The following is a 15,057-nucleotide window of genomic DNA, read 5'->3' as shown; positions in this document are numbered from 1 at the left end:
TTTAGGCTTTGCGTCACGTGCGCTTGAGAAAGGTCTTATGCCATTTAAAATGATTACATTGGTGGTACTGGGGTCTTTTTGAGGACAGTATTTGGGAAAACATTTATTTATTTACTCCTGGAAAATCTTCAATAAAAATAGCATTGTAAAGAGACTGTCAGTGTAAAGGGGCAACAACATAAAGGTTCTGCAAATGACTCTCATACCTGAGGCTCTGAGATCCTAGGTTCAGTCCCTGACACCAGCATAGATCAGAGTGGAGCAATGCTCTGCTTTCTTTCTGCCTTTGTCTCTGTCTCTTCCTCTTTCTCTCTGCATCTCTCTCATTAAAATAATTTATAGATTAAAAAAAAGAAAAAGGAAAGAGGCTAGTTTTCAATTCTGGAAACCCTGGCGGTATCTTCAATATTCTCTCACTAACTACTGGGTCACAGTTTCAAAGCAATCTTAAGCAAGCCCCTCAGGGAAATTAATATTGTTAGTTTTAGTAGTAAGTCTGTGAAAACCCGAATTGGTTCTATAAGGAGTGTTTGAGGCCTTCATTTCATTCCTGCCCAGCCGAATCATTACACATTTTGACCTTAAAACTCTTCTGTATAAAAACATCTAGTGGTGGGGTCGGGGGATGGTGCACCTGGTTGAGTGCCCGTATTACAGGGTTCAAGCCCCTGGCTCTCACCTGCAGGAGGGAAGTTTTAGGAGTGCTGAAGCAATGCTGCAGGTGTCTCTCTTTCCCTCTAACTCCTCCTTCCATCTCAATCTCTCTCTGTATACAATATAAGGGTTTTTGTTTGTTTCCTCTAGGGTTATCGCTGAGGCTTGGTGCAGGCACTACGAATCCACTGTTCCTGGCAGCCATTTTTTTCATTTTATTGGATAGGTCAGAGAAATTGAAAGAGAAGGGGGAGCTAGAGAAGTAAAGAGAAAGATAGACACCTGCAGACCTGCTTCATCACTTGTGAAGCATACGCCCTGCAGGTGGGGAACGGGGGGGGGGGGGCTTGAACCAGGATCCTTGAGAGGGTCCTTATACTTAGTACTACGTATGCTTAACTGGGTGCACCACCACACGGTCTCCACCAAATTAGTTTTTAAAATGTTATAAACTAGGGGCCGGGTGGTAGTGCAGTGGGTTAAGCGCATATGGTGCAAAGCGCAAGCTCCAGCTTAAGGATCCTGGCTCAAGGCCCCAGCTCTTCACAAGCAGTGAAGCAGGTCTGCAGGTGTATGTCTTTCTCTTCCTCTCTCTGTCTTTTCCTCCTCTCTCGATTTTCTCTGTCCTATCCAACAACAACAGCAACAACAATGGTAAACAACAAGGGCAACAAAAGGGGAAAAATAGCCTCCAGGAGCAGAGGATTTGTAGTGCAGGCACAAGGCCCCAGCAATAACCTTGGAGACAAAAAAAAAAATGTTGAAAGGATCCCGGTTCAAGCCCCCGGCTCCCCACCCCAGGGGAGTCGCTTCACAGGTGGTGAAGCAGGTCTGCAGGTGCCTTTCTCTCTCCCCTCTCTGTCTTCCCCTCCTCTCTCAAGTTCTCTCTATCCTATCCAACAACGACGACAACAGTAACTACAACAATAAAAAACAACAAGGGCAACAAAAGGGAATAAGTAAATATTTTAAAAAATGTTATAAACTTTAAAAAACAACAACAAAATGGTCTGGGAGGTGGTGCAGTGGATAAAGCATCAGACTCTCAAGCATGTGGTCCTGGGTTCAATCCCCAGCAGCACATGTACCAGAGTGATGTCTGGTTCTTTCTTTCTCTCCTCCTATCTTTCTCATTAATAAATAGTGGCACTAAACACATGGACCGACTAAGGATCCTGGTTCGAGCCCCGGCTCCCCACCTGCAGGGGAGTCGCTTCACAGGCGGTGAAGCAGGTCTGCAGGTGTCTTTCTCTCCCCCTCTCTGTCTTCCCCTCTTCTCTCCATTTCTCTCTGTCCTATCCAACAACGACATCATCAACAATAACTACAACAATAATAAAAAGGGCAACAAAATGGAAAATAAATAACTATTTAAAAAATTAAAAATAAATAAATATTTTTAAAATTTCTTTATTGGGGAGTTAATGTTTTACATTCATCAGTAAACACAATAGTTTGTACATGCATCACATTGCCCAGTTTCCCATATAACAATACAACCCCCACGAGGTCCTCTGTCATCCTTGGATCTGTATTCTCCCCACCCACCCACCCCAGTGTCTTTACTTTGGTGCAACATACCAATTCCAGTTCAGGTTCTACTTGTGTTTTCTTTTCTGATCTTGTTTTTCAACTTCTGCCTGAGAGTGAGATCATCCCATATCCATCCTCTGTTTTTTACTTATTTCACTTAACATGAATTTTTAAAGGTCCATCCAAGAGCGGCTGAAAACGGTGAAGTCACCATTTTTTATAGCTGAGTAATATATATATATATATATATATATATATATATATATATATATATATATATATATATATATGCCACAACTTGCTCAGCCACTCATCTGTTGTTGGACACCTGGGTTGCTTCCAGATTTTGGCTATTACAAATTGTGCTGCCAAGAACATATGTGTACACAGATCTTTTTGGATGGGTGTGTTGTGTTCCTTAGGATATATCCCCAGGAGAGGAATTGCAGGATCATAGGGTAGGTCCATTTCTAGCCTTCTGAGAGTTCTCCAGACTGTTCTCCACAGAGGTTGGACCAATTGACATTCCCACCAACAGTGCAGGAGGGTTTCTTTGACCCCACACCCTCTCCAGCATTTGCTGCTGTTACCTTTTCTGATGTATGACCTTCTCACAGGAGTGAAGTGATATCTCGTTGTTGTCTTTCTTTGCATTTCTCTGACAATCAGAGACTTGGAGCATTTTTTTCATGTGTTCTTTGGCCTTTTGGATCTCTTCTGTGGTGAATATTCTGTCCATGTCCTCCCCCCATTTTGGGATGGGGTTATTTGTTGTCTTGTTGTTGAGATTTGCAAGTTCTTTATATATTCTGGTTATTAGCCTCTTGTCTGATGTATGGCATGTAAAGATCTTCTCCTATTCTGTGAGGGGTCTCTTGGTTTGGGTAGTGGTTTCTTTTGCTGTGCAGAAGCTTTTTAATTTGATGTAGTCCCATAGGTTTATGCTTGCCTTAGTCTTCTTTGCAATTGGATTCGTTTCATTGAAGATGTCTTTAAATTTATGCGGAAAAGAGTTTTGCCAATATTTTCTTCTAAGTATCTAATAGTTTGTGGTCAATAAAATCTTTTTTTAAAAAAGCCTAAAACTTAAAAAAAAATATGTGGTAAAGTTAGACCCAGTTTCAAAAGTCCTTTGTTCTTGGTCATAAGAATACTATGTTCTTGTTCTTTTATTACTGTAATAAATGGAGGTAAGAGTTTTTTAGATGGTAATGGTAACTTTACAAAGTTTTAGTTCCTCCCCTCTTCCCCTCAGCAGTGCACAGCTCCGGCTTTTGGTGGAGAGGGGGATTGAACCTGGGACTTTAGAGCCTAGCAAGTAAAATTCCTTTTTTGCATAATCATTATGCTATCTCCCCCTCCAGTACTTTAAAAAGATATAGGTGGTGATCTTCTATATGATACTTACTGAAATATTATTGTGAAAATGGTCTAAAGCAAAATATTAGTAGTTTCTTTTTCAGAGAGAAATTAGAACAATTCTTATTTCCTGCGCACATGTGCACACACACGTGTATATAATATGTGCATAAAATATATATGAGCAAAGAGAAGTTCAAGCTATAGAGTTATTTTTTAGTGTTATTTAAGTCTTAAGACAGGATGGGTCCTTAAGTCAGACACATTAAAAGATTAGGACTTGGGAGTCCGGCGGTAGCGCAGTGGGTTACGCGCACGTGGCGCAATGTGCAGGGACCGGCGGAAGGATCCCGGTTCGAGCCCGGGGCTCCCCACCTGCAGGGGAATCGCTTTACAGGCGGTGAAGCAGGTCTGCAGGTGTCTGTCTTTCTCTCCCCCTCTCTGTCTTCTCCTCCTCTCTCCATTTCTCTCTGTCCTATCCAACAACAACAATAACTACAACAATAAAACAACAAGGGCAACAAAAAGGGAATAAATAATTTTTTTTTTAAAGGAGCTTTGTGCAGTGGCAGTATCGTAGCCAATGAGGTTTATCCGAGGCGCGATTATTGCTAATTGAAAACTTTGGCCTGACTCCCTCCTAGTAGCTTCTTAAAAGTGTTGAGTAGATGGATAAGAAAGAGAAGTGTTGGGGCCTGGGCTGTGTGGTGGTGCACCCAGTTAAGCACACAATAGTACTATGCGGAAGGACCCGCACAAAGATCTGGGTTCGAATCTCTGCTCCCCACCGGCAGCTGGGACACATCACAAGTGGTGAAGCAGGTCTGCAGGGAGGTCTCTCCCTCTCTGTCTCTTCCTCTGCTCTGGATTTCTCTCTCTGTCCTATCAAATAAGATGGGGAATGGGGAATGGGGGAAGGGGGGAGGGGAGAAGTTGGAGAGGTGCCAGGGGTAGTGGATTCATAGTGCCAGCATAAACTCCAGCAACTGGAAGCTAAAAACAAGGGACAAGTGTTGATCTGGTTACATATTCACAGTTTGTAGTTTGGAACTCTTATTTAATGAAAATTAACTATCAACCTTCCTTCTACTTTGTCCTCCCCTCCTGAGAACTTTGTCAATATTCTCTGGGATACTTGCTTGATTGCCAAGAATTATTTAAGCAAGTAACACCTCTCAATTTATTTAGTGGTGTATCTATTTTCTGATTCGGTAAGATTGTGGAGGCCTGGCCAAAAAGATTAGTAAGCTAGAGATAAAATAACAAAAGCATAGTGTTACATTGAAAGTATAAGTATAATCAAGAGTAAAAGAGAGATGAATCTTTTCCCTACTTTTTTCTTTTTTTTTTTTTTTTGTCTCTAGGGTTATCTCGGGCCGGTGCTGGCACTTTGAATTCACGGCGGGAGGCCATTGTTTCCATTTTATTGGATAGGGCAGAGAGAAATTGAGAGAGGAGTGGGAAATAGTAGAGAGGGAGAGAGAAAGAGAGATACCTGCAGACCTGCTTCACTGCTTGTGAAATGTACCCCCTGCAGGTGGGGAGCAGGGGCTTGAACCTGGATCCTTGAGCAGGTCATTGTGCTTACTACTATGTGAGTTTAACCAGGTGCACCACTGCCCAGATCCCTGTTCCTATCTTTACATAGTCCTTTTCTGTTGGGTAAATCAAATTTCTGAAAGGGTAAGAAAAAGGGGCCAAAGGTCAAAGGTTCAATCCTTGGCACAGCCATAAACCAGAACTGAGCACTACTCTGGTCTTTAAAAAGAAAAGAAAAAAAGAAAGATAAGTAGAATATATAACACAGGCGGGGAGGAGTTAGTGGCTCACCTGGTTGAGCACACATATTACAATGCCCAAGGTTCGGGGTTGCAGACCTTTCCCCTGCAGTGGGGAAAGCCTCACAAGCAATGAAGGCAGTGCTGCAGGTGTCTCTCTGTTTCTATCTCCTTCTTCCCTCTTGATTTCTCGGTGTCTCTATCAAATAAATAGATAAATAAATAAGTGATAGGGTAAAACAATAGGCTTTTTTTTTTTTTTTTAGTCATCTAGATTGGAGCAAGGACCAAAATATGTTAGCTCTACACTATCTATCTTGGGTCTGTCCATTTAGCCAAACTTACAGTCTATCAGAAGATGAAGAATACAAGCCTCTTCCAGTACAAGCCTGTACTACAGAATTCACTACTCTATACTATGATAAAGAGCCTGCTTCTATTTCTTCTTTCTGGATTCAGCTAAAGGATATCATTATCCCTTTTCTGTCCCACCCTTTAAGCTGGGAGGGCGATAATGCCATAAACATATGTTTCTGGCTACTACTGAAGCATGTCCGAACTTAGAGAAATCGTACGTTTATAAGACAAAAGAAGCATTAAAATATATCTAGGGGGCCAGCAGGCATCTTACCCAGTAAAGCACACATGTTATGGTTCCAGCCCCTGACATCGATATGGAGGTACTAAGAGTACCTACAGGGGGAGCCAGGGGTGAGGTGGTGCTGTGCTGTCTCTGCTTCTCTCTCTGTCTTTCTCCCTCTCCATCTATCACAAGTCCACCAGGAGCACAGCCACAAAGATCCAGTGAAATCCTGGCAGGGACCAGGTGGTAATGTACCCAGTTGGGTAGTGTACATGGTACCATGTTCAAGGACCCTGGCTCAAGGCCCTGGTCTTCACTTCTGTAGGGGGGGGGGAGAGGGGTTTCTTGAGGTGAAGCAGGGCTGCACGTGTCAATTTCTCTATGAATCCACCTCTCCTGGCAGCGAGGTTTTACTTTCTACTTTGCTAGATAGGACAAAGAACAATTGAGGAGGGGGGAAGATAGAGAAGAGAGTTAGACACCTGCAGACCTGTTTTACAGTTTGGGATGAGTTCCCCCCCCCCTTGCAGGTGGGGAGTGGGGACTGGAACCCTGGTCCTTGCAAATGGTAATGTGTGTACTCAACCAGGTGCACCGCCAGCCTGGCAATATCTCAAAAGTATTGAATAGATGGATAAAAAAAGGGGCATGTTAAACCGGGTTTCATAGTCATAGCTAGTAGTTTGGAGTGCATGAAAATTATCCTCTAGTGAGATTTTGCCACCCATCTGCCACTGTAGGCAAACAGTATGGCTTAACTATTTTTTTCCTTCTTTTTTTTAAAATTATATTTTAATAGTTATTTATTCCCTTTTGTTGCCCTTGTTGTTTTATTGTTGTAGTTATTATTGTTGTTGTTGATGTCATCGTTGTTGGATAGGACAGAGAGAAATGGAGAGAAGAGGGGAAGACAGAGAGGGGGAGAGAAAGAGAGACACCTGCAGACCTGCTTCACAGCTTGTGAAGCGACTCCCCTGCAGGTGAGGAGCCGGACACTCCAATCAGGATCCTTACGCTGTTTTTTTTTTTCCTTCTAAGAACAAAGGAAGAAGAATTCCTCTGTGTGGAAAATGACCCTTTCAAATGTCAAGTCCATCACTTGGGCGTATTCTCTGACAACATTCGGGACGGAAATGCTGAATTCTGTCTTCAGGTTCTACTACGTGAAGCTATTTTTACATCTGTATAAGATTTCACAAGTGGCTTTTCACCAAGCCCAGGTGAGACGGAGCCTTTATTGACCTTTCACCTCGGGCAGCTTCTCCTTCCTCGTAGTTGTATTGATCACTGCTATGGGTTTCCAAAGAGTCGACTTTTCAACAGTAAAGAATTCTCGGGGCCAGGCAGTGGCGCACCTGGTTGAGTGCACATATTACAATGCACAAGGACCTGGGTTCAAGCCCCCGGTCCCCACCTGCAGAGAGAAAGCTTCACAAGTGGTGAAGCTGGGCTGCAGGTGTCTCTCCCTCTCTATCTCCCCCTTCCTCTCAATTTCTCTCTGTTTCTATCCAATAATAAAATACAATAAAAAAATTTTGAAAAGATGGGATTCTCACAACATAGTTATGAGATCAGGAAGGAGGTATATGTGATGGTCTGGACCTAACCGCCACATGGAAACACTTACTGGGGAAGCTTCATGGATGGTGGACCAGAGCTGTGGTGTCTCTTTTCTCTATCTCTCACCCTCTAAATTCCATCAGAAACAGTGGAACTGTATAGTTATGAATTTCTAGCAATAACCCTGGTGGCTAAATAAATAAAAATAAGAACAAGTCCACTTTGTTCCATATCCCGTTTGAGGAGGAAAGAGGTTGTTAGAAGTTTGTCACTAAAAACAGAAGTTTTAAGGGAGTTGGGCGGTAGCACAGCGGGTTAAGTGCACGTGGTGCGAAGCGCAAGGACGGGCAGAAGGTAGCTGGGGCTCAAACCGGGATCCTTAGGCCTGTCCTTGCACTTTGTGCCAAATGCATTTAACCCACTACTCTACCACCCGACTCCCCTGTTTATTTATTTTTATCAGGGCGCTGTTCAACTCTGGTTTACAGTAGTGCTGGAAATTGAACTTGGGACTTCAGAGCCTCAGGCATAAAAGTCATTTGCAGAATTTCTTTTTTCTTTCTTTTCCTTCTTTTTATTTATTTATTTATTTATAGGCAAATTGAGAGGAAAGGAGGAGATATAGAGAAAGGAAAGACACCTGCAGCACTACTTCACCGCTTGTGAAGCTTCCCCCCAGGGGTGTGGTGCAAGACACCCAGATTCCTGTGTATGGTAACGTGTGCACTCTACTGGGTATGCTACCTCCCAGTCCAAGCATAGATATTTAAAATATGGATATTTTAATTTCCTTTAGGAGAGAGAGAGATTGAGAGAGACACCAGAGCACTGCTTTGTCATTTGCAGCTTTTCTTTACAAAGGAGAGAGAGAGAGAGAGAGAGAGAGAGAGCCAGAGCATCACTCTGGCACATGCCGTGCCAAGGACTGAACTCAGGACTTACGCTTTCAAATCGAAGAGTCTACTCATTGTACCATTCTCCGGGCTCTATTTTCAGGGTTCCGTTTTCACCCCTTTGAGCTCCACTGAAAAGACATCTGTGATGTTTTCTTCTCTGCAGATAATTCTGCTGATCTGGAATGCTCTCAATGACCTGACTGGGTATTTTCACAACAACCCTAAGACTGACTGCTGCGGCCACCGCCACAGTTCAGTTCTGTACAGCGCCCCTTTCTACGCCCTCGCGTTCCTGCTCCCCTGGTTCCCCTGGAAATCCTATCAGGCAGGCGACTGGCTGAGCGGCCTTCACCTGGTGGTCTCCCTGTGCGCTTTTGAGAGCGCGCTGACTTTCATTCAGCAGGCCCGGTGTGTGCCCTTGGCAGAGATTTTCAACCAGCACGAAAGTCGCTTGCCTTTTATCAAAATCAACCAAGTGGCCTCACTGGTGGGCTCCAGCGGCATCCTCTTTTGTGACTTGGTCTCTGACAACATGGAGAATCTGCCCCGTTTCCAGGCCAGCGCTGTGGTCATTGCTACGCTCGCCGCTGCCAGCCTTTCCATGGGCACCTGCTACCTGCGTCGTCTCCAGCCCCCGAGAAGCCCCGAGGACAGCGTTTGGCCAGGAGAGCAGGATCTTCCCTGGACCTCTGTCCTCTCACTGATGAGCCAGATCCTGACCCAGAGAAACTTCCGTCTCTTCCTGATTATGAATTTCTTCCAAGTCTTCCATTTAACCCTTGTCAGCAACTTCATGATGATCTTCGCAGATCACCTTGTCCCCAGAGATGTTCTTCCTTCTCCCATCAGGAGCATCATGTATGGGGCAGGCTTTCTGTGCCCACAGGTATGAGACTACTCCTTAGCTGTTTTTTCCACCGGGCCTGGGGGCATTCCTTTTTTTTTTTTTTTTTAATATTTATTTATTTATTTATTCCCTTTTCTTGCCCTTGTTTTATTATTGTAGTTATTATTGATGCAGTCGTTGTTGGATAGGACAGAGAGAAATGGAGAGGGGAGGGGAAGACAGAAAGGGGGAGAGAAAGATAGACACCTGCAGACCTGCTTCACCACCTGTGAAGCGACTCCCCTGCAGGTGGGGAGCCAGGGGCTCAAACCTGGATCCTTACTCAGGTCCTTGTGTTTTGTGCCATGTGCGCTTAACTGCTGTGCTACCACCCAACTCCCCCTGGGGGCTTTCCTAACAAGCCCCACTCATCTCAGCAGTTGGAAGAAATGGCACATGATTATTAGAGAGACCCAAAGATACCTAGTCCCAGGCATTGTGTGAGATTCAGTAGAATCATAATGGAAACAAGGGCTAACAGGGAAAGAGGAAGGGAAACCCAGTGACAGCCAACACTGTAATACTATCTATGCATTTTTAGATTAAGACGGAAAAGCAGAGAAGGGGGGAGGGGAGAAACCAAATTCCATTCATTGTGGTGGGGATCAGGCTTAAACCTGGACCATGCACACACTAACCAACTGAACTATTTTTTAATGTTGAAGGATTAATTTTTTTATATTTATTTATTTATTTATTTATTCCCTTTTGTTGCCCTTGTTGTTTTATTGTTGTGGTTATTATTGTTGTTGTCATCGTTGTTGGATAGGACAGAGAGAAATGGAGAGAGGAGGGGAAGACAGAGAGGGGGAGAGAAAGACAGACACCTGCAGACCTGCTTCACCGCCTGTGAAGTGACTCCCCTGCAGGTGGGGAGCCAGGGCTCAAACCGGGATCCTTACGCCGGTCCTTGCGCTTTGCGCCACCTGTGGTTAACCCGCTGCGCTACAGCCTGACTCCCGGATTAATTTATTTTAATGAGAAAGATACAGAGAAAACAAAGACGGGGGAGAGAGGGAGGGAGGAGAGAGAGTAGAGGAGGTAGAGAGAGAGAGACCAGAGCACTCCTCAGCCCTGGCTTACGTTGCTGGGGATTGAACAGGGTTCTTAGAGCCTCAGGCATGAAAGTCTTTTGTAGAAACATTATACTGTCTCCCTTGCCCATGAGCTATTTTGTCAGGATGCATTCCAATATTTTAAACATGTTGGCTTTGGAATTTTTTTTTTTTCCTCCAGGGTTATTGCTGGGCTTGGTGCCTGCACCATGAATCCACCGCTCCTGGAGGCCATTTTTTCCCCTTTTGTTGCCCTTGTTGTTGTAGCCTCATTGTGGTTATTATTATTGCCATTGTTGATGTTGTTCGTTGTTGGATAGGACAGAGAGAAATGGAGAGAGGAGGGGAAGACAGAGAGGGGGAGAGAAAGACAGACACCTACAGACCTGCTTCACCTCCTGTGAAGCGACTCCCCTGCAGGTGGGGAGCCCCGGGCTTAGCCACATGCGCTTAACTCGCTGCGTCACTGCCTGACACCCCCCCCCCCCTTTGGAATTTTGTTCCCCTGGGCAGTCTCATTTAAACCTCAGCAGAAGAAAAGTCAATTTCCTGTGTGCATGCTGTTTGTTTACTTGGGTCATCAAGAATTCCTATGACTGTTTTGAGAAAGGAGAGTTACTTGGTCAGAAATCCTTGAAGCTAGATTTCAAAAGCACTTGGTTGAAAAGAAAGTCTTGAAATTCCAGTGTGTTAGTAAAATTCCATGGTCTGGCCATTAGTGCAGAGGGCAAGTCCTTCAAAGATATGCAGGCCTGCTGTTGTTTTGTTCCCCATCATTAATAGAATTGAGGAATCAGATTTTTTCCCTTAGGGGGCTGGGTGGTGGCACACTGGGTTAAGCGCGCACATCACCACGTGCGAGGATCTGGGTTCAAACCCCCCCCACTCCCCACACCTGCGGGGAGGATGCTTCATGAGTGGTGAAGCAGGTCTGCAGGTGACTGTCTTTTTCTTTCCCTTTCTGTGGATTCTTAGTGTCAGCACTGAGCCACCTCAGCAACCTGGAGGCAAAAACAAAAACAAACAAACAAAAAAAACATAGTTTCCCATAACCTAAGTACATACTGTAAACATATAACTTAACTTAGCCTGTGATTATTTTTCCTGTTTTCATAATTCATGGATAAGTAGACGCTGTTAAATAACTTTTTTGGGAGTTGGGCTGTGCCACAGCGGGTTAAACGCACATAGCACAAAGTACAAGGACCTGCGTGAGGATCCTGGTTCGAGCCCCTGGCTCCCCACCTGCAGGGGAGTCGCTTGACAGGCAGTGAAGCAGGTCTGCAAATGTCTATCTTTCTCTCCCCCTCTCTGTCTTCTCCTCCTCTCTCCACTTCTCTCTGTCTTATCCAACAACGGCATCAATAACTACAACAATAAAACAACAAGGGCAACAAAAAGGAATAAATAAATATATTTTTTAAATAAATTGTTATAAGAAGATTTTTTTTTTTCCTGCATGGCAATTTTTTTTTTTTTTTTTTTTTTTTTTTGCTGTAGGGTTATCTCTGGGGCTTGGTGCCTACACTATGAATCCACTGCTCCTAGTGGCAATCCTTTTTCTATTGTTGGTGTTGTTGTTATTATTGTTGTTGCTGCTGCTATTGTTGGATAGGACAGAGAAATGGAGAGAGGAGGAGAAGATGGAGAGGGGAGAGAAAGACAGACACCTGCAGACCTGCTTCACCGCCTGTGAAGCGACTCCCCTGCAGGTGGGGAGCCTGGCGCTCGAATCAATATCCTCACCCGGTTGGTCTTTGCGCGTAACCTGCTGCGCTACCGCCTGACTCTCCATTTTTTCCATTTTTTATTGGACAGGACAAAGAGATTGAGAGGACAGGGGGAGATAGAAAGGTAGAGAGAAAGATAAACATCTGAAGAACTGATTCACCGCTTGTAAAGCGACCCCCCTACAGGTGGGGAGCAGCGGGGGGCGGGGGGCGCTGGAATCCGGACCCTTGTACGGGTCCTTGCGCTCATACTATGTGCGCTTAACCTGGCGCGCCACCGTCCAGCCCCATCAGCTTGGCAGTTTCAATAATGAAAACAGCTGTGTGGTCCGGGAGGCGGTGCCGTGGATAAAGCATTGGACTCTCAAGCATGAGATCCTGAGTTGAATCCCTGACACCACATGTACCAGAGTGATGTCTGATTCTTTCTCCCTCTCCTCCTATCTTTCTCATTACTAAATAAATAAAAATCTAAAAAGCATAACCAAAACCAGTTGATAGTGGTGGGGCCCGCAGTGCATCTGTAGGGAGCACTACACTATTCGGCTACCTCGGAAGTCCCTTTGATGCTGTTCATGTTGACTCACATGGTGCTGAAGCGTGAACCCAGCCCTTCAGCCCAACCATAAAGAGTGCACTTACCCACTGAGCTGAGCTATTTCCTGGTCTAGGACTAGCTTGTTTTTACAGGGAGTGAAATTAATGAAAGGAGAAAAGAATAAAGAAGTGTTCATGCTCTTTAATAACTCTCTAGGCAGGTCTGTGAGCCTTCCCTATCCCACTCCCATCAGAGAGGCTGAATGGGAGGTAGGTTTAGAGCAAGGCTCTGGAGTTGGTCCATGAGAGAGAAAGAGGTCTGGTTCCCTGCTTTCTTGCTGTGTGGCCCTAGGTGATTAAAATTTTCTGCATCTTGGCTCCCTCCTCTGTAACATGAAAATTAAGATAGTACCTAACTCATGGAATTGTTATGAAGAGCAAATTAATTTAAACATTCAAAACACAGGTAGAAATGGTAAAAAAAAAATTAAAAAGAGAGAGAAAGAAAGAAAAGAAAAGAAAAGAAAAGAAAAGAAAAGAAAAAAGATTTCCAGCACAGATAAACACTCTAGAAATGTCAGCTCTTATCCTCAAGGCTTGATCAGGGGCGAGAGATGGCTCACCAGTAGAGCACACTCCTTAGTAGGCTTGAGGACCCAGATTTGAACTCCTGGTCCCCACCTATGAGGTGGAGAAGAAAAGCTTCACAAAGGGTGGAGCAGTGCTGCAGGTGTCTCCCCGTCTCTCCTTCTCCGTCTCTCACCCTTTATAAAAAAAAAGAAATAGGTGGGAGTCGGGCGGTAGCACAGCCGGTTAAGTGCACATGGTGCAAAGCACAAGGACTGGCGTAAGGATCCTGGTTTGAGCCCGACTCCCCACCTGCAGGAGAGTCGCTTCACAGGTAGTGAAGCAGGTCTGCAGGTGTCTATCTTTTTCTCTCCCTCTGTCTTCCCCTCCTCTCTCCTTTGTGTCTGTCCTATCCAACAATAACAACATCATCATTAACAACAACAACAATGAAAAACAACAAAGGCAACAAGAGGGAAAAGAAATAAATATAAAAAAAAATTTTAAAAAAAGAAAGAAATAGGTACCGGGAGCAGTGGGTTTGCACAGGCACTGGGCCCCAGCAATAGTCTTGGTGGCAAAAGCAAACAAAAACCTGTTGGTATGCATGAGACCCCTTCTGTTTCATTTGGTTTCAATCCCCCCTGCTTAACACTATTCTATTTACATAACCACTTCATTCTATTTACATAACCACTGTTAACAAGTTCCACCCTCCCTCCAGGGCATTTGTGGTTCAGTGATAGGATTCTCGCCTGCTCTGCCCCCTCTTTGTCACACTCTGATTTTCACCAGTCACTTTTCTCTCCACCCTCTCTATGTCACATCCTGTTTCCACCTTACTTGGCAAGTATATATAAAGACAGCATTGTGAGTTTTAGAGTACAGTACCTTTAGTTTAGCTCAGCTCGGCTTAGATTGCGCTGCGTCCTGCATGAATAAAGAGATACTGCCTACAGCTCAACCATGAGTCCCTGGTCGTCTGTTACCCGCCCGTGAAGCCAGCCCAGCGAAAACAACATAGCCCGTCGAAAACAACAAAAACCCAAATAAGACTTCAGTCTGGTGGCCTGGGAGGTGGTGCAATGGATAAAGCATTGTACTCTCAAGCATGAGGTCCTGAGTTCAATCCCCGGCAGCACATGTACCAGAATGATGTCTGGTTCTTTCTCTCTCTTCTCCTATCTTTCTCATTACTAAATAAATAAAATCTTAAAAAAAAAAAAAAGACTTCAGTCTGTGCAGTGAGCTCAACAGGGGACTCACCAGGTAGATGACACATGTCACCCACCGTTCAAGGCCCAGGCCACCACATCAGAGCATGAGCAGAGGGGAAACTCCACAAGCCATGCAGTGGTGCGGTACTGTCTGTTCTTTCTTTGTCTCTCCCTCTCTATCTAGAAGAAAGACAGAAAAAAAAAAAAAAAAACCTTCAGTTCAGCAAATGGTGACTGGACTTTCACTGCAGGCTCAGCGCGACCTTTATCTCAGTTTTGCTTCTGCTTCCTTGGCAAAGGTTTGGCAACACGATGGCTGGGACACAGTCTTGCACCAACTCCTGCTTCCCGGACAGATGAGTGGAGAGTCAGCCTTCCAGTTTGTCGAAGGCTTTACTTGAGTTAAAAAAACAAACAAACAAAAAAAAGCCTACTTCTTTTTGTGGTTTTTGTTCTAATAGCCACCATTGGCTTAGATATTTATTGAGTAAGACAAACAAACAAACAAACAAAAATTATCAAGGGCTTTCTTTTTTTTAAATATTTATTTATTTATTTCCTTTTGTTGCCCTTGCTGTTTTATTGCTGTAGTTATTATTGCTGTCGTTGTTGTTGGATAGGACAGAGAGAAATGGAGAGAGGAGGGGAAGACTGAGAGGAGGGGAGAGAAAGACAGACACCTGCAGACCTGCTTCACCGCTT

The 15,057-nt window shown here is 44.4% G+C and overlaps 1 protein-coding gene and 1 pseudogene across 1 annotated transcript in view; both read left to right on the top strand.

The window, feature by feature from the left end:
* Nucleotides 1-15,057, top strand: part of LOC103107797 (transmembrane protein 180) — a 36,952-nt gene that overhangs the window by 1,946 nt on the left and 19,949 nt on the right. The window contains exons 2-3 of the mRNA XM_007516610.2: nucleotides 6,946-7,127; nucleotides 8,527-9,249. Coding sequence (XP_007516672.1) covers nucleotides 6,978-7,127; nucleotides 8,527-9,249 — 873 coding nt within the window. The 5' untranslated portion in view covers nucleotides 6,946-6,977. The remainder of the gene's footprint in view (nucleotides 1-6,945; nucleotides 7,128-8,526; nucleotides 9,250-15,057) is intronic.
* Nucleotides 4,101-4,266, top strand: LOC132533303 (U4 spliceosomal RNA; annotated as a pseudogene).

This window comes from Erinaceus europaeus, chromosome 15 (assembly GCF_950295315.1).
Source record: "Erinaceus europaeus chromosome 15, mEriEur2.1, whole genome shotgun sequence".
In the NCBI taxonomy this organism is placed as follows: Eukaryota; Metazoa; Chordata; class Mammalia; order Eulipotyphla; family Erinaceidae; genus Erinaceus; species Erinaceus europaeus.
Note: the sequence above shows the minus strand (reverse complement) of the source record. Positions and strands in the feature narration are given on the sequence as shown.